General features: G+C 38.9%; 3 protein-coding genes across 26 annotated transcripts in view; all 3 read left to right on the top strand.

The window, feature by feature from the left end:
* Positions 1–11319, top strand: part of nrcama (neuronal cell adhesion molecule a) — a 52866-nt gene extending 41547 nt beyond the window's left edge. For 6 of the 20 annotated variants that reach the window (XM_044107876.1, XM_044107877.1, XM_044107872.1 and 3 more), the window contains 11 exons: positions 63–288; positions 492–607; positions 765–972; positions 1094–1216; positions 1312–1488; positions 1714–1746; positions 2776–2841; positions 3579–3710; positions 3799–3877; positions 4527–4538; positions 6277–11319. In XM_044107876.1, the coding sequence (XP_043963811.1) occupies positions 63–288; positions 492–607; positions 765–972; positions 1094–1216; positions 1312–1488; positions 1714–1746; positions 2776–2841; positions 3579–3710; positions 3799–3877; positions 4527–4538; positions 6277–6511 (1407 nt within the window). In that variant the 3' untranslated portion in view covers positions 6512–11319. Of the gene's footprint in view, positions 1–62; positions 289–491; positions 608–764; positions 973–1093; positions 1217–1311; positions 1489–1713; positions 1747–2775; positions 2842–3578; positions 3711–3798; positions 3882–4526; positions 4539–6276 lie in introns of those variants that run through there. The other 14 variants (XM_044107886.1, XM_044107875.1, XM_044107880.1 and 11 more) reach the window with 7 other exon arrangements.
* A 325-nt stretch (positions 11320–11644) lies between these two features.
* cntn1b (contactin 1b) lies at positions 11645–22936 on the top strand. 3 transcript variants are annotated; one of them, XM_044107888.1, is made up of 24 exons: positions 11645–11805; positions 14206–14279; positions 14376–14411; positions 14487–14613; positions 14687–14868; positions 15009–15104; positions 15224–15436; positions 15532–15631; positions 15943–16127; positions 16200–16324; positions 16429–16546; positions 16640–16790; positions 16875–17002; positions 17997–18169; positions 18304–18427; positions 18516–18683; positions 18809–18958; positions 19049–19119; positions 19214–19466; positions 19602–19723; positions 20461–20650; positions 20734–20855; positions 20958–21114; positions 21204–22936. In XM_044107888.1, the coding sequence occupies exons 2-24, from the start codon at positions 14225–14227 to the stop codon at positions 21278–21280; spliced, it is 3123 nt and encodes a 1040-aa protein (XP_043963823.1). In that variant the 5' UTR covers positions 11645–11805; positions 14206–14224; the 3' UTR covers positions 21281–22936. The 3 variants fall into 3 exon arrangements, with proteins under 3 accessions (XP_043963823.1, XP_043963824.1, XP_043963825.1); XM_044107889.1 differs by having other exon boundaries at positions 14113–14279; XM_044107890.1 differs by lacking the exon at positions 11645–11805 and adding an exon at positions 12021–12103.
* A 919-nt stretch (positions 22937–23855) lies between these two features.
* The window catches only part of pdzrn4 (PDZ domain containing ring finger 4), a 63348-nt gene continuing 63056 nt past the window's right edge, over positions 23856–24147 (top strand). For 2 of the 3 annotated variants that reach the window (XM_044108534.1, XM_044108535.1), the window contains exon 1: positions 23857–24008. The gene's annotated coding sequence lies outside the window, so the exon portion shown is untranslated. Of the gene's footprint in view, positions 24009–24147 lie in introns of all 3 variants that reach the window. The other variant, XM_044108532.1, reaches the window with a different exon arrangement.

The raw sequence follows: 24147 nt of genomic DNA, 5'->3' as shown, positions 1-24147 counted from the left end.
GATTTAAAACTGTTTTCCTCAGCTTTTTAGCCAATAGACTCTTTAACATTTGTCTTGCGTAGCCCCTCACAGGATTTCAGTCAAATGGTCCGGGACTCCAGTACAAGGTGCAGTGGAGACAAAAGGATGTGGAAGACGATTGGACCTCGAAGAATGTTGTCAACGACTCCCAGCTCATTGTTTCTGGAACACCAACCTATGTGGCCTACGAAATTAAAGTTCAGGCCTTTAATAACTACGGCAACGCTCCTGAACCCACAGTTGTGATTGGATACTCGGGAGAAGACAGTGAGTGAATTTTGCGGCTGTTTCCATGAATTTAGTTTTTTGCTTTCAAAGAAAAAGAAAAAGGTTTGAGCAAGTTTAAAATGTTGAACTTTTTTGATGTCCTTGTGTTTGTGGTTTTTTTGTGTAGTTGCCTCAGACACAGTAGCAGATCTGAAGTCATTTTCTATGCTGATGACTAACACTGATGTATCTCCACTTGGTAGAGCCTTTGTCTGCTCCTGGCAGCATCCAGGTCACTGTTCCTAACAGCACGCTGGCAGAAGTTCAGTGGGAACCGGTATCAGATCCCTCTGTCCGAGGTGAACTGCAAGGATACAGGGTACTTTTTTTTTTTTTTTTTCCACAAAAACTTGTTAGTTTTTGGTTTTCCTTGGACCAATGTGCTTTCAAATCATGACTTCGGTTACTCAAATAAACCAGGACATTTGGTGACCAGGCTTTAAAATAGCGCTTATGTCGTTGTGTCTTTTATCCAGGTGTACTACCGTCGGGTGCGAGGCCAGCAAGACCAACAGGAAGAAGCAGACGAGCAGGAGCAAATTTTAACTTTCAGTGGTAACCGCAGTGAGGGAATGCTGCCGGGGCTTCAGCCTTACAGTGTCTACGACCTCTTCATCAAGGTGTTCAATAACAAAGGAGAAGGACCTCCTAGCCCCAAAAAGACCTTTGAAACCCCTGAAGGAGGTGTGTATGTAAAGTTTAGCATTATCCTCTGAACAGTTGGCTTTCATACCCTTTTTCATACCAATTCCAGAGATTTCTAATACATAATAAATCCTGACTATGGCTTTACTTTGTATTTCAGTACCAGATCTTCCTTCTTTTCTGAGCGTGACTGACCACGGTTTGGACACTCTTACGGTTAAATGGGGCCCACCTTTGAGCAACAATGGACGCCTTACAGGATACACTCTCAAATACCACCCTGGTAGGGGTAACCAGACACCTAATAACTTGTTTTCTCTTCTACTTTTATGTAGTCATTCACTTCCTGTCACTCACCTCTTTCTGCTTCCTCAACAGTTAATACCACAAGTGAACTGGGACCAGTCAAGGAAGTGACCTTTCCAGCCAACGTGACTGCCATCACACTGACCAGCCTGAACTCAAGCATGCTCTATAAGTTTTACTTGAAGGCTCGGACAAGAAAAGGCCCTGGCCCTGAAATCACAGAAGAGGCATCTACTGCCATGGATACAGGTATGGCCCAATGTGCTTTTGGTTTTTTAGCTTGAGGTGATTCACACCGAAATTCTGATAGACAGAAACGGTCAGCAGTATCTTACATCAGCAACATTACTGAGGGTTAGAACTAAAGTTGGGTTAAAGATTCCTTTAAAAGGGACAACCAGGAGGAGGCTCTTCTTTATCCCCCATTTAATGTCTTACGGCCCTTTGTGTTTGTCTTTCCTTTTCTCTTTTAAGCTCTTATTCAGCCCACTATACAGCCAGGCAAAGGTAACATGTGTGCCTCAAACATGTTTGCATGATATTTTTCCCATCAGAAAATCAAAACAATCCTTAGGTTGTCGTATTTTATTATTATATTTAGAGTTAATCCTAGATATTTAAAAATTAAATTGACATGTAACCTTTTTTTTCATTATGTGACTTAAAATCAGGCAAAAAGTTTTTTGTTTTAGGTCATTTACAATTACCACAATTATTTGCTAAATATCAACAACTTGTATGGTCGTTTATCCTTTTAGATAATAATTTGGAGGCATTTGGCACCTTCAGACATTTGGAAGACGTACCCAAGAATAAATCAGACTTATGGAGGTTCGCAAATCTCTTCCTGATACCTTTGCTGATTTTTTGTCATTTCTCTATAATATCCAAGAAGGAAGCAATGCAACATACCTACTCCGCCTCTAATTAGCTCGTATATTAACCTTTCAGAAGCGTACAATGCCATGAAATCATCATTTGAGCTCCCCCAAAAAGATTAATGGTGTAGTAATTTTAGTGTTTGTACATTTTTGACTTTGAAGAAAGACAAAGAAACAATCTGTAAGGATTTTGGTAATCCTTGCCGAGCTGGAACAGGAAACATTCAAACCTGATTTAATGTCACATTGAGAAAAAAATAAGGTTATGTGTGTTCATGAGCTTTATGTGAATATCTGTTTTCAATTGTATCTCACCTTTATGCACACTGCCTTGTTGCTATGCTTGCAATCTCTATCTGTATAACCTAACTCTATAACGTATTTCCTGTGCCTTGTTACACTCTGCTACCTGTTGTCTTTAATCTGCTACATGAGAGATTTTAATCAAGCCCAGTTTGTGTGCATGCCTGTCTTGTTGTAATTCAGATCTGAGTTATTTTGGTCTGGATACAACGATCAATTCAGTGTTTGTAGGAGCTCTAAATGACAAAGCTCAGAGGTAGTACAGGATATCTTAATTCTTTTTCTCAGTACTGTATGTTGCCCTTTGTCACCTGCACTCTTGTGTTGTCTTACTCTTTCCGTGTCCTTTCAGGCCCCACAGAGCCCCCCCACCCAACCTCCCCCATCACTCTGTCTCTGCATCCCCCGCTTCACAAGGGTACAAGCACTTCCCATGCCCCTAACTGCACATCCAAACGTCTACCCTGGCTTACACTGAGTGCTGCAAAAATGGTTCCCCTTAAAAGTAGACCTCAAAAAGAACCTATTGAGTCATTTATTTATTGAAGAAAGATGTTTTTTTTTGTTTGTTTCTTTGATATCATACATTGGGGAAAGTAGACTTTGCTGATCAACATTAATTTCTAGACATATATTCTGACTTTTTTTTTTTTTTTACCGAATACCTTTTCTTTTTATTTTGTTTCTTATCTTATTGCAAGTTCTTGGTCAATAAAATGATCACACTACCATGGACACAGAGACACATGTCTCCATCTTCCAAGCACAAACTTGTGGATGAGCTGAGGATTTTTTTTTTATGTGAAAACAATCTCTACTCAACAATCTCTCTTTTTGTGCTTTTTCAGACTTAATTTTAAACACCTCGCTGTTATTTTCAGAGAATAGCTACGTTTTGAGTTTGGTAGGTAACAGCTACCACGTCGAAGAGTGCTTGTAGTGCACTTTGTTTCCTAATGTGCCAATAGGAAAGATTTTATACTTTTAATGTTTTAACCAGACAGTTGTTGGCCAGCGTCAGTCAAACTAAGTCAGCCATTTTTCAGATCTCCCACACATTTATTGGTGCATCTCTTCAAATGCACTCAGTCAGTTGTTCTCACACTTTCCATTTGTTCTTTTCCGCTTCCTGTCCCTCTCCGTCTTTTCCTCCAGCTGCCCCCAACCGGCAGGTAGACATCGCCACGCAGGGCTGGTTTATCGGACTGATGTGCGCCATCGCTCTCCTGATCTTGGTGCTTCTTATCGTATGCTTCATCAAGAGAAACAAAGGTGGCAAATATCCAGGTAAACCAGTAACAGTAAAAGACATAACTGGGGCCTGCGGGGAATGGAAGAGTGCATGTTTAAAGGGCTCTCATTGTGTTATCTGCAGTTAAAGAGAAAGAAGACGCTCATCAAGACCCAGAGATCCAACCTATGAAGGAGGACGATGGAACATTCGGGGAGTACAGGTGAGAGAAAACACTCTACAATAGAGTGTACAGTGAGAAATACATGTGTGTTTTTTTTTACTTTATGTATGTAAAACATGTCATCAGGTTACAGAGACACTCCCCTTCACCTGGCTCCATTTTCAAATGCTCCATTGAGGCAAGGCAAAATTCAAAACATGTTTTGTTTACCAACTCACCTTTTCATCGCCCGTCTAATTGACCCTGTAATCCTGAAAAGGTTTTGATTAATCCGCAGTACTTTAGCTTTAAGCAACATCCAGTCATTTACACTAACTAATTCTGAAATGTTGGAACAAATGCATTATTAGGTTTTTAAATTAGATCTTCTGATTTAGCAGATGTAATTAAGAACCTTGACCTAATGATGACATTATTAGGTCAAGGTATATTTTGGAATTTAGAGATATAGTATTGAAATAATTTAGTTTCTTTGGTTGAACTATTAAAGGAGCTTTGTTTGTTTGTTTATTTTCTACTTTCCATTTGCATGCTTAGTTTACAAAGATGCAAATGGAAACTTGCATCCTTGTAAGTTTTCATTCTTTGTGAGATATATACATTTTCTGTGGCCAAAAACTACTGAATTATCCATAAAGTGCTGTTTATGTAAATTTGCATTTTTATCTTTCTCCTCTGTGGGATTTAGGTCAATGGAGAGGTAAGACATGCAATAAAACCAGCATGCACCAAATGCAACCCTCGGTTGGTTTTAAAGCTCTTTCTAACTTTAGTGGATTAATTTGTGGCGACAAGCAGCATCAGTGCAGACCCTGTTTACACCTGGCATTAAGGTGTTCAATTAATAACATTTAATAACTTGAACAATCGTGTCAGGAAATCAGACATTGCTGTCTTTTAAAGCTGCCTTAGTCTCCTTATTAGCAGTTTTTGTTTTTATGCAATTGATAAAAAAAAAAAAAACTGTTTCTGTGCTCACAGTTATCCAAAAGTCATAAATGGAGCTCACTGTAACTCATCTCATTTTGTTTACTGTCGATACAGATATGGCTACTTTTTATTGGCAGCTCATGTATAGATCTGTTAAAAAAGCTTTAACATGAATATATCTATTTTTGTAGTTTCATAATGTCACCCTGATGTGTATACCTGATGTTACAATCGCCTAGTGTCACTCTTCAAAATGGGAAAGACAAGCTTTTATGCCACCGAATCCTGATTAATTGTAAAATAAAATTTGAAGAGAGCGGTCTAAGTTGCGTGTGTGCAGAATTTTTTTGCTACTTGTTTTAGTGTAGCACAGAAGAGCGTTATATTTCCAACTTTATTTCAAACCATCTGTAATGTTGTGTCAATAATGAGTTATTAACTTCTCTACAGTTTTAAAAAGATACTTGAAAGTTATCCCCTACAGTTAATACCATGTGTAACTGGGTCTGTATTACCTTAGTAAATGGTTTAACACAAAAAGAGTTGCTTTTATTTACTCTACCTTCATAACTTTAACAAATAAATACTGCTTTATTGATTGTAAATAGACAGTTGGTAAAGAAAAAAAAATCTAAAGGCTGTGTTGATATTATCCTTGAAAAGCTTGCATAAAAAAGGACTAGATTAAGGAGTTCTTACTGAAATGCAGCATCAAAATAGACATTCTGATTGCATTTTGGACTGCTGCATGCTACCTGCTGGCATATTGACTAAAATAGTTCTTATTCAGGTTCACTGCAACTAGTCAAACAGCACGCACTTCGCAGACTTCCTCCATTAGCACACAGGCTTCCAGCATTAAAGCACTAACGCTATACATGATACTTTTATGTAGCTGAGCTGCTCCACTGTACAAGTACAGGAACATAAAATGTAATATTACTTACAGTTTGGGGTTTTTTGTGCAGTAAATGTTGACATAATTAATTTGTGTCGTTGTAATTAGGCATGATCTGGTATAATAGATAGATAGTAGAGAGTAATGAAACAATCAGGTGATGTTTGGTGATAGAATCTTTTCTCCATTTGTATCTTGCCTTCGGTAGGCTGCTTAATTAAACAGACTTTATAACTTTTGCATGTTGTTGCCAGTATTCGTTGGAAATATTGTGTTAAAAATAGTGAAAAATTACATTCCATAAACATTAGATGAAAGTTCATGGAAATTCCTTTTCCTCGTCTTACTGTCAGTCTGCAGCAACCACCTCATGCCACAAAAACAATACAATGGAAGGTTCTAGAAAGTCATTGTGTACCATCACCTGACCCATGCCTAATTGTTGTAGACTTAAAATTTGGCATCAAGACATGCCAATGTTCTTGCAACACTTGTGCAGTGGAAAAGCTGTAGAATGTGAATGTTTTGAAGAGCCTGTTTGAATTTGGATCAACAGTATGAATAATTTCTCAGTGGTTCTTCGCTGCTTTACCTTCCTGCTCTCTAACAGTGACACCGAGGACCACAAGCCACTGAAGGGCAGCCGGACGCCATCCAACGGGACGGTGCGGCGCGACGAGAGCGACGACAGTTTAGTGGACTACGGGGAGGGCGGGGATGGACAGTTCAACGAGGACGGCTCCTTCATCGGCCAGTACAGCGGCAAGAAGGAGAAGGACACGCACGAGGGCAACGAGAGTTCGGAGGCGCCGTCGCCTGTCAACGCCATGAACTCGTTTGTCTAACGCGGCCGCCTCCTGGCTGCAGCGGTTGCTACGGCCGTCCCCGCGTCACCCTGGCAAATGTGATCATCGCGGTGGTGACAGTTGCTAAGGCGACAGCTGTCGTGGGCACCTACTTTTACCCTGTGGTTGCCGTCACTCTGGTGGTCAAGGCTGCCTTTACACCAAGACTGCTGACATGTCCTCATCTCCACACCCCGTCGGCCCCAGTCGCACTGTGACCTTCCAGTGAACACACACTTACGAATCCCCCACAACCATTAAAAGAAGAAAAGAGGCAGCGAGCAATACTGAAAAGCAGACAAAATGTGCCAGAGAGGATTTTACCGCTCAGACTGAAACATGAGTGTGGCCAAGTGTACGTGTGCGTGTTAGTGATCTCTTTACAAACATGATAATTACAGCTTCCATCAAATATCCACATATTTGATGGAAGTATGGCATATGATCTGCAGGCAGGCTAATATAAGTGAATCACATTCATAAGCAACTGCATGGAGCAACTCGTGTGTCTGTTAAGCATTTTACCTTCCTCTTGTCTTTTTTTTTTTTTGCAGAAGTATGCTGCATCTTGCACTGTATTTGCTGCACGCCTATGAGCCAGGGTGTTATTTTCTTACTTGCAGAAAAGTGTTATATGGTGTTTGGCATATAGAAGAAAAATGGCAGCAGTGGTATTATGATTCCAGCTGCGAAAAGAGTGACTCAAAGTAGAAGCTACGTAGTAGGTGTTTTTGTTTAACTACCTATCTTTATTTTATTACAGGTGGACTGTTTGTGCGTGTGTGCTAGAGAAAGAATGGGAGCTATATTTCCAGGTCAGACGTGTCCGGTCGTAGTGCCTGAACAGCCTGGTGTCGCACGCTAGCAGCGCAGTGCTAAACTAAATGTTTTCACATTTTCTCACATTGCAACCTTATATTTCAGTGGATTTTATTGGGACTGTATAGGAGAGACCAACACAAGGTGACTCATAATTGACACATAGATTTCTCAACATGTCTTTCATTATGAAAATATAAGAAAGTGGCGTGCATTTGTACTTTGCTGAATCACATTAAGCTTGACTTTGCGGGTGAAAGTTATTTGGGGTATGTCTCTACCAGCTTTCCAAATCTAGAAACTGGAACTTTTCCCCTGGGGGATTTCTTGTGTTATATTTCCACCACATTTTTTTTTATTTTGCATGTTGGCAAAGAAGCTTAAGGTAGGCTTGTTTTGCTTTGCAAATTGTGTCCTTCCACTTGTGGTTAATGAAAGTCGTCATGATACGACTTGCTCTCTGATTTTCTTTAACCAAACTCTAAGACTTTGACAAAACATAAGCGTTTATGCAAAAATTAAACATCCCCCAATGTATTTCCTCCATGGTGATTTTTAAAGGCAAGTGCTGATAGCTGGAAACTTTTGAGTTTCCTTGGTTAAAGTTTTAGGCGGGGGCTTTTCTGTTCATACAGTGAATGGGTTCTTTCCAGGTACTTTGATTTTTTTCCCCTTAACTGAAAAACATGCATGCCATATATCTGGCCTCTGTGAGTGTCTGCATGCCCTCTGATGTCCTTCGTCTTATAGGGCGAATGCCTCTGTTGTCTATTGTTCAAAAGTTAAAGGCACACCCTCCGATTAACAGGCAGATGTAGAAAAATGGTTGGATGTAGTTTAGATAAATCAAGGCGTAAAAGGAGCAGAGCACAAATGAACGCCACCCTTTTCCTATTTCACAATTGCAAAAAACATCTTGGTTACCATAAATCCTTATTCTTCCATTTTACAGTAACACGCAACTTTTATGTTGGCTATTAAAAAAACACATTGAAGCTAAGGTTGTAATGTAGCAAAAGCCAATATAAAAAGTACAAGTATCAACACATTTCCAAGCCACTGTGGTTCCAAACAGTCTGTTTGTAGCCTCTTGGTTTCTACCATCATTTAACTTATATTCTATTACTGTTGCATTGTGCCCTTGTTGCTGAACACTAACTGATCCAGTGTCGCCGTCTATTGCTTCTGTGCAAACCCTGTCAACTCTCTCCCATCGTAACATTAATTTCACTGGCATTAATCCTCCAACTTTGTTTTATGTACACGTACTTACAGAAATATTCTAATCGTACAAGTTTGCTAAGAATTTTGGAGGTATTTAACGACGTGTTGGTAATCGCAAAGCTGTCAGCATGGTTTCTAGTGCCTTGGTAGAAAGCAGTTACTTAGATCCACAGTTCAATGCCGATTTATGCAAACCAAAATTTTAAAAACATGGTGGATGTTCAAAGCTTCATAAAAGGCACCTGATGAAAAGAAGAGTTTAAAAAAAAAAAGTTTGCTGTTTTAAATAGTCCTTAATATAAAGCTGATAATTACCTTTATTTTGCCAGAAAATATGACAGATTTGACCATTTTGTAAGCTATAAAGAACAAATCAACAAATTGAACTGATACTCTTTGAAGTGATTGGAAAAACCCCTCCATGGTTGTGTATTTTGGAGTTTCTTCAAGGGTGCCCTTGTTTGTTTCCTATGGTTGGGAGGTCTGAAAGATCAAGTGGATGTTAGCTGATGTGAGACCCAGATTACCTCCTCAACTTCTTTTACAATATCTGAAAAAAAAAAAAAAAATGTTAATGAAGGCTGTTCTAACTCATATTTTCTTAGGGGTCCGGGTTCCGACACAAGGCTGAAAGCAGATTTCAAAAATGGCAGTAAGTGGAAGGAACCTACTTTAACTCTCGATGGTTGTAGCTTTGTCGACAATCATGTTATTCAGCTGTTCTCAGCATCTTACTGAGAGTTGAGCGATTCTAAAACGGGCCTGTGAAAGGAAACTCCAGATCGGACATTCATGTCAAACACTCCCTTTCTCAACTCATCCATCAAAAACCCAAACTAAACTACTGCCAAACTGCTCACCAGATAACTGCCAGTGTGAACCAGCTTCACCACCTTGTCTCGTCCTATTGTAACCGTCACCATTGGGGAAAATAAGTGGGGGGCGGGAGGGAAATAATAATACTGAATGTGGATACAAGTGTATCTGTTTATGTGAATGAAAATACTGCTTGTTTCATTTCAAGGAGTGATTGCACTGGTGACTTTGATTTATGCTTACCTTCTGCAGTGTATGTTATTACAGTCCGAGTGCAGGTTTCATGTTTTTGCAAATGAAGTACAGGGGTGAGTGTGTGAGTTCACGAGCGTGTGTGTGCATGCGTGAAGTGCACACTGCTTTCTATTGTTCCAATGTGTGTCCTGTAATTTGCTCCTTCTGGACATAGGAGATTCTCTTTTTTTCTTTTTGTTTTTGTTTATTTTTTAAAGCATTTTCATGTCTTATCATAACTTGCATCAAGTTTTTAGGTTTCAACATGCCAGAACACCGCGTGCAGATATATATATATATATTTTCTGTTTGTTGTAAATAACGGTTTGATTTGAGCGTAGATGTGTTAAGATCAGAGTTGGCATGGCGTAAGGAAGTTAGACTGTGAGGAATTAGACGACTTCTAGTTTTCACTCTTTGATTTAGTGTGAACTTCTGCTTGTTTTTTTTTTTTTTTTTTATATTATCGTCAGGTAAACATGTTTAGCCTACAGTATCGGGTATCACCTCTGATGATTGAACTTGTGACTGAGCTCTTGTGACACCTGTATTGTTTATATTTCTGGCAGTCCATGCACATTTTCTGCCTTTTTATACTTAATATATATGAATATTACAAAAAAACAAAACATTAAGTGGACTATTATTTCAAAATAAGTTTGCACATCTAATTTAGGACAACCAGATTGTCCTAAATTAGATGCCTTTTTTTAGGCTTGTGCACTGGAAAATGAAAAATATACTACTAATTTGGAGAATACAATAGGATGGCATGGACACACTAACTGGTGCATTTCAGTGTGAATACCCTGGAAACAATGTTGCTGGCTGAAACAGTATATAATTATAACATTCTGGTAAATGTTGAAGCTACATGAGAAGCATGAACGGCTGTTGAATGGTTTACTTCACAATATATTACTGCAAAATATTTTGTATTTTAAATGAAGTACAAAAACAAAATGAATAAATGTTGGTTTTGGGATTTCAAATCAGTTTATTTTGTATCCTTGCTGCAGTGCAACATGTTAAAGTGTGAGATTTTGGCTCCACCTAGTGTATCTATTCAATCTTTAAACGTCTGAACGTTTCTTTCCAATTTGTGGAATCAGGGCTGGACTTTGATTGGACCAATACAGTGTGATTTAAACCTCTTTCGTTGTAGCTCAGGCTGTGTAGTTAATGTTGTTCTCCTGGTGAAATGTGAACTTCACCTTTAGACTGATGTCTTTTGCATCCAATATGTTTTCCTCCACAACTGCTATACGTTTCCTCTTCCATAAAGGCGAGATTTATCGACTGCATAAAGAATCGACGTTGCGTTCACAGATAGTTCTACTTAAACTTTGTGTCTCTGCAGCATTTTCAGTTGACCTTCTTCACTTATCAATGCTTTCCTTCCTTATTTTTTAAGGCAGCCACGTTTTAGTAAGTTTAGAATCTTGCCGAACTTCTCCTTTAGGTAATAGATTGAGCAGTATTTTTGAGAGATGTTCACTTATGTTCTTTTAAGAATGAAAACATGAGTGACCTTCACATCGACAATGATCCATTAAGAAAAAATTGTCATTCAGGTTTGTATTTAATATGCGGTGGCTGTGCTATTTCAGAGTTCAAGAACCCGTCCATTATAACAGTGGTTGGAATGGGATCTTAAATCAGCATGTATTGGGTCTTCAGATCATTTTAAGAACTTAAAGTAAATATTTTTTTTTTTTAAGATGATCATAATAAAGAATATTCATGCTCTAAATAGTCCCATTTATGTATTTTATCCTTGGGTGATACTGACATGTCCTTTTATTATCTTAAACTTTAAAGTGTGACATCCCCACCTCAAAGTAAAAGCAGAGAGCAACATAAAATGAAAACAAATAAATAAAAAAATCCGCAGGTGGGCAAATACATCCGTCTGTTTTCATCATTTCCATGACGCCTTTGCCTGTCTGGGATGCGCAGCTGCGTCTCCCCTGCATCCCTCCCATCTTCTCCTGCTCATGGACCAATCATAGCCACGGCGTCGCCGCCCTCCTCACGCGCCGCTCTCAGCCAATAGAAAAGTTCACCCTGAACGGGACGCTCCGGCGGGTGGGCTTGTTTCTGGGGGCGATGCGGTTCGGGTTCATGCTTTCCATGGAGACAGACTACTGATTTCTCCTTTTTTGTTGTTGTTTTTTCTTCCCAGTCCTTCTGTCTCGAAGGTAAGACCGACCGCGCTTCGCCTTTCGTGCCTCTTAATTTCTGTGGAATGTTTTGGGCTCGCCGTGGTGCTGAAGTGGACCGGCTCTGGAGTACCGCAATGCAGAGCTGCGAATTAACGGTGCCGCTCCGGCGTCATTAGGGTGAGGTGATGGAAGCAGCTGCGCAGCTACTTTTTGAGGCGTTTTCCGGACGGCCTCGTTGGAGTCGGCACCATTAGAAAAATGAAAAAAAAAATCAGTCATTCTGTAGTCGGAGTCGTAGACTTCTCAAAAAACACACAACAGCTAGGAAGTAAAGGTAGGGAGGAAACGCAAGGTGAAAGTGGCAGATACTGCAAGGGCGAAGGGAGCTGCATCAAATGATTAAATGGCCACTCCCTCAGTATTTATATACAAATGCTACCTCTCGCTTTAGAATTGCCCGTTTGTGTTATGCTACGTATGACCATTTTACTACTTTCTGGAATCATTTCCTAAAATGTTTTTTTTTTTCTTTGAATTGGGACCCCCAAAAAAGGGTAAAGCACTGGCCAGTTTTTTAATGATTGTCTGCCATAGTGTTTCCAAATAGTACCATCTGATATTGATATTGATCTGATTCTTCTGCTTTGTCATCAATCTAGATGCACACAAGGTAGAAATAGTTGATTTTTTTTTTTAGCTTTATAAAAACTTTTTTTGTGTTTAAAATTCTGCAGTTAAACTCTGGGATTTCTCAGCATTTTGCCAGAAACCGTTTGCTCGTGACGGGAAAACACATACAATCTCCTGGAAGTTCTTCAGCATCTGACATAATGTAGTTAGTATATTATTTTTAGGGTTTTTTTAATATCCAAATCCTACATTTAAATCAGGATTTATACATGTAGGATTACAGAGGACAATCTCTTCTTTTTCCTTTTTAAATTCAGAGATTGTTCCGACTGTGATTCTCTGAATCCACAAAGCCATAGTGGACATCGCCGTTCAGCCAGGGGCTGAAACAGTAGGCTTGGGTTAATACGTGTGACCTAAATTTCATGGCAGGAAATCCAAAGAGGATCTGTGATGGGATTACCAATAGAGGGAAAAGCATGAAAACACTCTCTTAAGCAATTTATCAGATAGATCTAGAATGGGATAGATAAACTATAAAACGACATTTAAATGTTTTTGGATCATTGAGACATGTCTTGTGACACTATATTGTCATTTAGGAGATCTGATGGAAGAGGCGTTGCTGTTTCATGCTTTCTCTCTGTCCCGAAGATAGACGGAGGGCATATTGACTTGCAGTGCCACAACACATGCAGCCAAGTGCTGTGTGCTGAAGCAATGTTAGTGTTGAGTCATCAGAACTGCCTCCGGACCCAGAGCTCCGGTCTCTCCTATGTATCGGGTTGCACTGCCTCTAAACTACGGCTCTTCTTGGTGAAGAGCTTTATTAACATTATGTCAATGTTATTGCTCATTCATAGTTATTTGTGGCTGCTATCTAGAAATTACATTGTCCAAAATTTTGATACTCCTTGTATTTGATATCTGCATGAAGATCTCTTACATAGAAAATTAAGCAGGATTTTTGCTCTCATTCTGGAGATCTAAATTGGAGGTGCACAGATCAAAATTTTATGGACCGTTTAAGATGTCTAATTTTTGTAACGTTTTAACCTGTTGATACTGATTTTAGCCAATTCTGATTTTAAGAACTACAGGTGCATTTAGATAAATTAAAGGAGAGTTATTAGCACACCTCACAAGGAAAGTTAGCCACCAAATAAATGTCATTGCTGTAACCATGCATAAAAATGGAAAGTTAAGTGGAGGGAAGATTTGTGGTAGGAAAAGGTGCCCAAACAAGAGGGAGAAGTTTCACCATCTAATAGTGCCACAGCGATCCACAGCAATTTTTATAGATTAAAATGTTGCATTCATGGGAGAGCTCAAAGGCTAGAATCACTTAAATTAGCAAAAACTCACATTTACCAAACAACATCGTGAAGATCACCAACACCTTTGTGAAAGTATTTTGAGTACTGATGAGATAAAAGTAGAACTCATTGCCAGTTATCTGCACTTGTAGTTTTTAGGTTTAGGTGGCCATTACATTTGAGTCTTCATCCCCTTGTAACATCTCCCACACCTCGTAGCCCTTAGCTATGATGCATTTACTGACTCAAAATAGATCCGATTTAAGATGTCAAACAGCCAGTCACCAGTCAGGGGGATCAAACTGAATGTTCACTGTACCTATCTCTGAATTAAATCCCATTTTTTAGATCCCATGCTCAAGTGAATGCAAATGTCTTCTGTTTTGGTTTCTCTCAGCCCACTCCAGTTCATGCCCTGTCCATCCTCCTCCTTCTCTCCTTCTTCCTTGCCCCCCGTCTTTCCATCCATTTAATTTACTCGGTTGCACAGACTCTCCTTGCTGACCATCATGGCTTCCACACCTTTATTACTGCTGGGCCTCTTCTCCTCTGTGTCCGTCACATGTAAGACTAAAACTACATTGATAAAACAGATTGCAGACTCAATGCATTCTCAGAGTCAGGGATCATGATAATGTTTCAATGTTTCTTCCTGATTAGTGGCGGTCTTATTTGGTGAACCCAGAATATATGGAGGTGAGTTTAAAACACCAAGGCTTATTTAGTGAGGTTTTTAAACACAAACTAACATATTGTCTCATATTTTCTCAGAGGACGCCACAGGTTATGGTCCCATTTTTGAAGAAGAGCCTATGGATGTGGTCTACACCGATGACTCACCCGATAAGAGGATCTCCATGAACTGCAGGGCCCGCGCAAATCCTCCAGCTACGTACAGGTAAGGAGGACATTTCTTTGTGCACAGCATCTCTGGTCCGCACGCCACACAGGAGTGGTATTTTCCTGCGCAGGTGGCGCCGGGATAACTGGGAGATCAAGCTGATGGAACAACCCGATGAACACTACAGCCTGGTTGGAGGAAACCTGGTTATCACGAACCCGATCCAGAAGAAACACGCTGGGACGTACACGTGTGTGGCCCGTAATATCTACGGCACCGTTCTCAGCAAGGAGGCCCGAATCAAGTTTGGATGTGAGTGCAGAGATAAATTATATAACTAATAATCTATGTTATTAACTTGGCTTTGAAAGATGGTAAAACCAATCCAAAGCTTGTCTAGCAGCTAATTTCATCATTATTATTTATTTTGTTTGTTTTGTTTTCTCATGTAGATATTGAGGAGTTTCCTGATGAAGAGAGGGAACCAGTGTATGTCAAAGAAGGCCAGGGAGCAGTTCTGCTGTGTGTCCCACCAAAAGCCTGGCCACGTATGTATACACTCTTCATCGGTCTGAAAAATCAGGATTTGTAATTGTTTAACTCCAAAACGTGTGCATGTAGATGTTAAAATTTTGCTTTACCCACTCGTCTATGTTTTTGTTTTCAGAAGAAGTAAGCTATCGCTGGATCTTCAACGAGTTCCCAGTATTCCTGCCCACAGACCGCCGTCGGTTCGTCTCCCAGAAGACAGGGAACTTGTACATCGCAAAGGTTGAAGCTCAGGATGCTGGAAACTACTCCTGCTTCGTCTCCAGTCCTATCATAGGAAAGAGCGTCTACTCCAAGTTCATCCCTCTCATCCCTTTACCTCCAGAAGACGGTTAGTCTTAATCTGTGGCAGGCTGAAATAAAAAAGTTTAATGTTTATCATCATTCATGTTTGTCAGGTTTTTTTTGGTTTTTGTTTTTGTCCAGGTGAGGAGAGAAAATACCCAGCTGACATTAGGGTGAAGTTTCCAGTCACTACTGCAATGCTGGCCTCCAATATTACGTTGGAGTGCTTTGCTCTTGGAAAGTATGTTTTTAAAGCTTTCTTTGTAAACTTTTGTGACATACTAAAAGTTAGCAGAGCACTTGGAAATAAATTAAGGATGAACACAAAACACTGAGCTTTGGTCTAGTCTATCGATCCAGACTAGACTATAGTTTTTGAAAAAGACAACACATGCTCTAAAGCCACAAAAAAATGTTGCAAAAATGATTTCTAATTGCTGACTTAATAGTAAAGAAAGTTAAAAGCTGTAAATGCGTTTGCAATGTGATAAAAGTGAATACTGTTCTCTAAGTATGGAGTTCCTGTCTTTGTTTATCGCCATGCTCACTCAGTCCCATCCCACATATTGTGTGGAGGAAGGTGGACGCCACTGACCTCCCTGCAAACCATGAGATCAGTGAATCAGGCGCTGCGCTTCATCTGTACAATGTTCAATATGAGGACGCTGGATCATACGAATGCGAAGCCATCAACACCAAAGGAAAGGACTGGCATAAAAACTGGCTTTATGTGGAGTGTAAGTCAAGTGAAATGTTTACCAATTGTTTTGTATGAAATAATAATAATAATAGTTATTATCTTCATGTAGCTGCACCTGAATGGGCAGAAACAATCAACAACACTCAAGTGGACATTGGATCAGAACACACAATGCGCTGCGTGGCTTCAGGAAAACCTTTCCCTTTCATCCGTTGGTACAAGGATGGATATATGGTAAAAAAATCTCTTTATAAGCTTTTCTTTAAAGAATTTGTGTAATCTGAATTGCTGTCATTTTCTACAAAACCGCCCTCCTCTTTGGCATGTGGTTTCTCTAGTATGGCAAAGGCGAGCTGAAGTTTTCCAGTCTAACTTTTGATGACTCTGGGATGTACCAGTGCATTGCTGAGAATTACCGGGGCATCAAATATGCCAACGCTGAGCTGCGAGTTGTTGGTAGGTAGCAATTCTTTCTTACTTTCTTTTTTTATTATTATTTTTGGAAAACAGTTCTTTAAACTGAAATTCCCGTCTACTATCTCCCACCAGCCTGGGCTCCAACTTTCGAGCTCAACCCAGTGAAGAAGTATCTTCTTGGAGCTAGAGACAGACGCGTGGTAATAGAGTGTAAGCCAAGAGCCGCTCCGAAACCTCGATTCACCTGGACAAAGGGCAAAGAGCTCCTCTTCAACAGTTCACGGTCAGCAGAAGCAATTTCCTCTATGAAGCAGAGAAGTCACAAACAACTTTTACAATGAATTGACTTGATTCTGTTTGCTAACAGTGTTTCTGTCATGTTCGATGGGAGCCTGGAGATCCGCAACGCCACCAAAAATGACGAAGGCCTTTACACTTGCTTCGCTGAGAATGACAGAGGCAAGGCCGACAGTTCAGGATATCTTACCATCACAGGTCAGCTGCGTCATAGTAGCAGCATTGATACAACCAGATCTTCTTCGCTTTTTGTTGTTTTTTTTAGTACCGAACTAGTTTATAATCAAAAACATAAAACCTCGAAACTTAGAGTAACTTTAGTCAGAACTTTTCTAAGATCTTTTTTTTTGTTGTTTTACAGATGGTTTAAAGGAAATTATGTAAAGTCACAATCACATGGGCTTGAAAACTGCCTGTCAAAATATGTCTTGTTTTATACAAAATGTTATGATAGCTTACTGTCTCCAGTTCTGTTGTCTAAAAACGTTTAACTTTGTGATTTTATGTCTGATTGTATTTTTTTTTTTAAGGTTTTGAAGTCCTTTGGAGTTTTTATTTTTTTCTGTAAATTTATTCATTCATGGAAAACATTCCACATTAAGAAAAAAAAGAAGCTTTTCTTATTTACTTAAATTTACATGTGTGACATTTGCTGGCGTCGCCAACCATTCAAGTAAAATAAACGGAACGGAGACATTTTAAAATTCATGCTTCACTTTTTAACTGATTGGCTTATCCAGGAACAATAAGTAAGTAATTCCTGGCTTTATTGAAGAATGGCTAAATTGGAAAAGAAAATGTAGAAGTATGTTAATACCCCAAAACCAGGGATACGTTTGAGCTATTAAAAAACACACACTTTCAGGTGTGTCTGGTAAAAAAGAAAGAATAAATACTTCGTAAAATTCCTCATTGCCCACCGCTACGTATAACGAAGGATAAATGTTGCAGTGAGCATATTCTCGTCCAAGAAATTATTACTACAAACAAGATTTTTGGTTAAAAAAAAAATAACAAAAAACCCTGATCAGTCCTAGCATTAAACTGAAAAGAAATATTTAATTTAATATGAAAAAGGCAAAAGATAAAGATAAAAATAGAAGTTTACACTCGCTTACAATACTGTAATTCCTTCTTATTATTGTCCATAATGATTTGGACGTGGGATCAGTTTTTCTTTTGTTATTTTCAGAGGCAACAAGTATAACTGTAGCACCTGAAGACTCCGAAGTTAGAGTTGGAGACGAGGTGATTCTTCACTGTGCTGCTTCATACGACCCCATGCTGGACATCACTTTCATCTGGGCCATTGACTTCAGAGTCATTGACTTCAATGCTGAGTGGCCACACTATGAGCGGGTAATGGTAAGTCAACATTTTAATCATTTTTTTGAAAAGCATTATTATTATTATTATTATTTATAATTTGCATGTAATTACTGAAAACATGTTTTATAAATGGAACTTTTCTGAGATCCATTATTTTCTGTGTTGATCAGAGTGAAGATGGAGTCGGTGACTTGAGGATAAAAAATGCACAGATTTGGCATGAAGGTCGCTACACTTGCACCGCTCAAACCGTGGTGGATGACGACACCGCTTACGCTGACCTGAAAGTCGTAGGTAAGTCAGTGCATGAAAAATAATAACCGAGACCCACTATCTTTCGTTTGCGCTAGTGTTTTAAATCGATTGCCTGTGAAACCTCCAGGTGTTCCCGGGCCTCCTGGTGTGCTCCGGATCGAGGAGATTGGCGACACCTGGGTGAAACTTTTGTGGTCCAAACCAGCTGAGCACAACAGCCCCATCCTGTACTACACTGTCCAGACCAGACACTTCTGGGCTTTGAATGAAGACGACTGGAGGAATGCCAGCACATGTGAGTCCTGATTTAGGCCAGCAGAGGGCCATCTTGCTCCAAAGACGACCAACAGCAATGAACGCAATTCCAGTAGAAGCTGTAGTTCAATCAAATTTTAAGCAGTCCTTAATCGTGTCCCTCAGCTCCAAGCTTTCTCGATGGGACTCTAGAGAAAGCAGACGTCACAGACTTATACCCTTGGATGGAGTACCAGTTTAGGATCATCGCCACCAATGAGTATGGATCCGGGGAGGCCAGTATACCTTCCCTTAAGATCAAAACATGGGATGCCCGTAAGTACATTGAGAATTGTTTTATTTATGATTGTGTCATGAGGCAGATTTTTAGCAAAAATCTAACAAAAGGTCGCCGTTTTTGTCCAGCTCCAGTCGTTTCTCCCACAGACATCGCAGGATATGGAGGTAGAAATGGCGAGATTGTCATCACGTGGAACGTAAGCTTCCAAATTCACAAGTTAAATTCACGTCTCCTTTAAGTTTCTAATGTACATGGATTTCTTTTTTTTTTTTTTTTTTGGCAATCGTCAGCCTGTTCAGCCCTGGTATTTCTATGGCAAGAAATTTGGGTACATTGTTGCGTTAAAGCCTCACAATGCCTACGACTGGTTTTACGAAACCATCTCGGACCCTGAGACGAGACGACACGTTCACAGAGACTCCTACTTCATTCCGACCGACGAGGACTTCCTGGTGCGAGAGTTCCAGGTGAAGATAAAGTCATTTAATGTTAAAGGAGATGGACCGTACAGCCTCACCAAGGTCATCTATTATCCAAGAGATGGTGAGAATTTGTTTTTAATTTTACGCCTTATCAGTTTCTAATCACATTTAATCTCATTTTCTGGAGCACAGTATAATTTTAGAAGTTTTGTAAATCATATATATGAATATATTTCTTTTTTTTCTGGTCACTCAGTTCCAATAGAACCTCCCACAGATGTCTATGCCAGGCCCGTGTCTTCCACTGAAGCTGTGGTTTGGTGGCTGCCTATAGTTGATACTGGAACCGGCCTGCAGCAGTACATTGAGGGATACCAGGTATGGAGGTTTTCCTCAAATTTTTTTACAAACTAGATCAGCTAAAAATAACATGTCAGAAAATATTAGAAATTGTCAAATTTGCAATGTTGCATAACAGAGTAAAGACTATAATTAATGACCTGATAGGAGGTTGAAATGTTCAAAATGAATTTGATGCTCTGTGAACAAGAGGAATATCCTGAATAACAGGATGGTTATTTTCCTTCAAGGTACAAACCTATACAACTCTTCAAAATAAATCTTAAAGTTTATATTGCCTTACATGGAGTTTATTCAAACAAACGTAGGTATGGAAATGACATTGTTAGTGATCTTGACAGTTTGATTTTTTTAAATTGCAGATGTACATTAAAGCTACTATACAAGATTTTTTTCTGTTGATTTTGGTTCCACACGATTTTCTAAAAATGTAATTATTTAGACTGCAGTATACATAGAAAATATAGGTAGTGTTAGTCTCATGATCATGGTTTTTTAACAACTGCAGCCATATTTGATTTCTTTCATATAGCATGTGATAAAATAAATGCAAACTCAAATGAATTTGTTTTTCAAGATGTTTTGTTTGCTCTTCACATCAATGTCAGCCTATGTTGACAACACTACCATAGACACTTGCATTTAAATTTGTACCCATCTTCACTTTATCGGTATTTGCCAAGTTGTTACCTGTATCTTCCAAGCTATCCACTAAAAAAAACACAAGTCTTACAAAAATGTATCCTACCACATAGATCAAATACTGGAGAAAGTATGACGATCCAGAGCCTGGGGCAAATCGCATATTCGTTCCAGCTACAGTCAATCAGACCCGGCTGGAGAACATGCTGCCAGATTCGCACTACCTCATTGAGGTCCGGGCGTTCAACGGAGCAGGTCTTGGACCGCCCGGTGAACACTGTGAGATGTTCACAAAGAGGCCACGTAAGAGCGACAAGAAAACGGACAATGAGATCTGTAACAATGCATACGCAAACTTTTAAAATAAGTAAACTGTTTCTCCGCAGCTCCCTCTGAGCCTCCCAGAATGTGGCGCTACGTCACCTGGACCGGACAATGGCTGTACGTGTGGTGGGATCATATCCAGTATGACTGGTTTGGAAATGTTTCTTTCCCCCTGTACTACAAGGTGGGTGCAGTTAGTGTTGTTTCACCTCTATGGAAAGAAGTCCTTCAGGTTTTATGGCTGTTAGGAATTTTTACAGTCTACTGGGGTTTATTTCTTCGTCAGGTCATGTTTAGAAAGACAGGGTACATCTACGGGAAGGTCTACATCACTGGCTGGCACTTTATGGACTTCCCAATGCCTCAGCTTGGAGACTATGAACTGATGGTTCGTGGTCGCTATGAAGGGGGAGATGGCCCAGTCAGGATGATAAGTATTAAGGGTAAGAATTAAGATAATAGTAGGTTATTAAATAAACTTCTAGTTGTTTTTATTATTAACTTTTTTGATGCTCTTTTTTTTTTCTTCCAGGTAAAGCATCTCTGACCACACCCACAATCAGTTTCTTATCCTTGTTGCTGCTGGCGCTGTGTATTACAGGTTTGTAAATTTAAGTGTGAAGCAAATATATTGTATATAATGGACTTTGGAAGGAAAATAATAGGACCTAGCAGATGATTGAGTTGTCATGAGAAATCTTTACATGGTAGTTCAGTAATTAGTATCTGTTTTTACAGTATTTGTGACAATACACTGAAGATTTTTGATTTCCAAAATTAAAATGGATTATCAGCACTTATTCTGGACCATGTACTGTACAAAAACAACAGTATAATATCTAAATGGAAAAGTGAGAATTTTAGCTGGATTTTTTTGGAAACACAATATCAAAAGTGTTTAAAACACAGAGACGCTTTTCATGATAAATAAAGACAAATGACAACTCCTGGAGCCTATATTTAAAACACTATTTAGATTGAAATAAATGTATAGAAAGACCACTATGCTGCACAAAAAATACTTGTTCTTGTGATCCTTTTACTTAGTTTATTGTGGGTGTTTTTTTTTGTTGAAAATGTTGAAACGGAGCTTGCACTCAAAACATTACGAACCATATTTTTCTAATCAAGTACTGTACTGAATATGGAAAAGTTTTAGGAGCTTCACATTAGCTAATATGAGCTAACGTGAGCTTTTCTGTGTGGCTTTCACTGGCGTAAAAGCCCCACATACACAGGGAAGACATGCAAACAGCACACAGTTTTACCAACTTAGAGACGTTTTCTCTGTGCTTAACAAGTTTTCAGACAGCTCCAACGAAAAAAAATGCAACAAATCTATCAATGTTTTCCTTTAAGACTATTGAGTCAAATCACTTTAATTTTACTTTTACGAACAACCTGTGGTTTCTACGGTGCCCACTTCCAAACCATTCACTGGCGGACTAGTTCTCATGGAACAGTCCCTCTCAGCTGCAGTCAGAGCCAAGCTCCTTGTCTAAATGAATATTATTTTCTAGTAACAACCAATAACTGCTTCTCTTACTGAGGAGTTGGCATTGGAGTAGCAACTGTAGTGAGCAATAGCTTGTACTTATATCTCCTTAGAATTTTAAGGGTCAGCGTTATCTTAGGTAGACAGACTTATTCTCTACTGTGAACTAAAGCTATTTGACCAACCCACTGACATTAACATTATTATACAGCATCATTTTCAACTTTTTCATTTCTGATTCACTGAGGTCTGATCAGGTCTTTGTAGAGTTCAAAATGGTGGACTGAGAAGAATAACAAGCTTCCCTCTCTCTGCAGCCCAACCTTTGGGTCACAATATTTGACAAAGTGTTTAACACTTTCTGTCCAAACAGCATAAACCCAGCAGTTTTTTGTACATATTACAACATTAAAGCCATGTATAGGGAGTTTGACTGATGTATAGCTATATATGTATTGTAATGCCACTTTCCTTTATGTAAAGCTGGAAAACTATTAAACAGATTTCAACAGTCTTGATGTTATTTTATGATATTCTGTGCTCACCTCAAGATGTCAGGTTTGAGGTTCAGCACATTAGAATTGACTGAAAATGTAAAAACCAAATATGTTTGGTAAAAATAAGACTCAATTAAAATAAATGTGGAGTCTCAGAAAACAAATTTCAATGCAATATTTGCAATCTCACCCACAGACCATGAAATAGGTATTTACTGGTGTAAGACTTTAGTTGTATAAAAACAAACAAGAAAGCCCAATAAAACTCTCCAACATATATACCATGTTTATTTTACTTTATTTTTAAACTTTAAACCAATATATATTCTAGCAAAATTATATAATAAGCACAATCTAACTTAGGTGGTATTAAAAATACCACCTAAGCACAGAATCTAACTTTTATTGTGACCTTTAGACACCCCAACAAAAATGGAAAAACAGGAAGTATAGTTCTTCAACATATATTTAATTTAACACAAACTATAATTAAAGTATCTTGATATAAAGTGTAAAAGTCTGAAATTGGTGTATTGTATTGGCAATGTGTGTTCAAAATTCTTCCTAAGCAATTCTTAAAATACATAAATAAAATCGTATAAAATGTCTCAGCGAACAGTTTTCATAGTTTTGAAAGTATGACTCTTGAAAACCTCTGTATACACTATACTGGTCACCCACACAGGCCTAGCAACAAAATAAAATATTTAAACTTCTAAGAAGAGAAGGATACTTCTTTTTTTAAATTACGTAGTAGAGCACAACTTATGAGTGGGTATTTTATTTGTTTTATGCCAAAATGAAGCAAGTATTTAACAGACTAGCAAACAGTAGTAGCAGATTTCTTAAATTACATTTTCATACAGGTACATTTTTAATATTTAGGCCTTGAGTGCACAACTACAGTCCCTGAAAGAAACTCTTAAGACGCGAACTCTCTCCTCCGCCAAGTTAGGACAATTCCAAGGGCCCCTGACCAACAGGGGGGCATCCCACTTTTATTTCCCCCTAATAGAAATACAAAAAAAATGGGGGCCCTGTCGATTACAAAATTAATCATATAGTGTTTTTAAAATTATTTTAGCAGTACAAATTATATGTTACCACTCCCAGACCAAAACGCAGACATCCATATTTGCACTGAACACCCCCCGGGATCTTCATGAAATGGTTCGTTTCTGCTTAGCCCGCTTGACGGTGGCGGTGTTCAGCAGCAGACAGTTGAAGACAAGGACGACTGTGGAAATTTCTGTGCTGCCAAGAAAAATAGTAAAATCAAGCTTTCTAAAGGAGAGAGAGAAAAAAGACAAGTGTCAATTTATATCCCAGTTTTTCTCCAAGAGAGGTGGGTAGACTGTGCGAGATTGTCAACTATTTAGCATAGTTAGCTTAGCTTACCATAGTAGCTACAGGCTACTGTTTGCCTCCATTTCACTAGCATATAATGAATGAAGGAACGAATTTAACATATTCATATATTTAAC

This window comes from Gambusia affinis, linkage group LG23, assembly GCF_019740435.1.
Source record: "Gambusia affinis linkage group LG23, SWU_Gaff_1.0, whole genome shotgun sequence".
NCBI classification, from domain to species: domain Eukaryota; kingdom Metazoa; phylum Chordata; class Actinopteri; order Cyprinodontiformes; family Poeciliidae; genus Gambusia; species Gambusia affinis.
The sequence above is the reverse complement of the archived record's forward strand: the minus strand, read 5'-3'. Positions and strand labels throughout refer to the sequence as shown.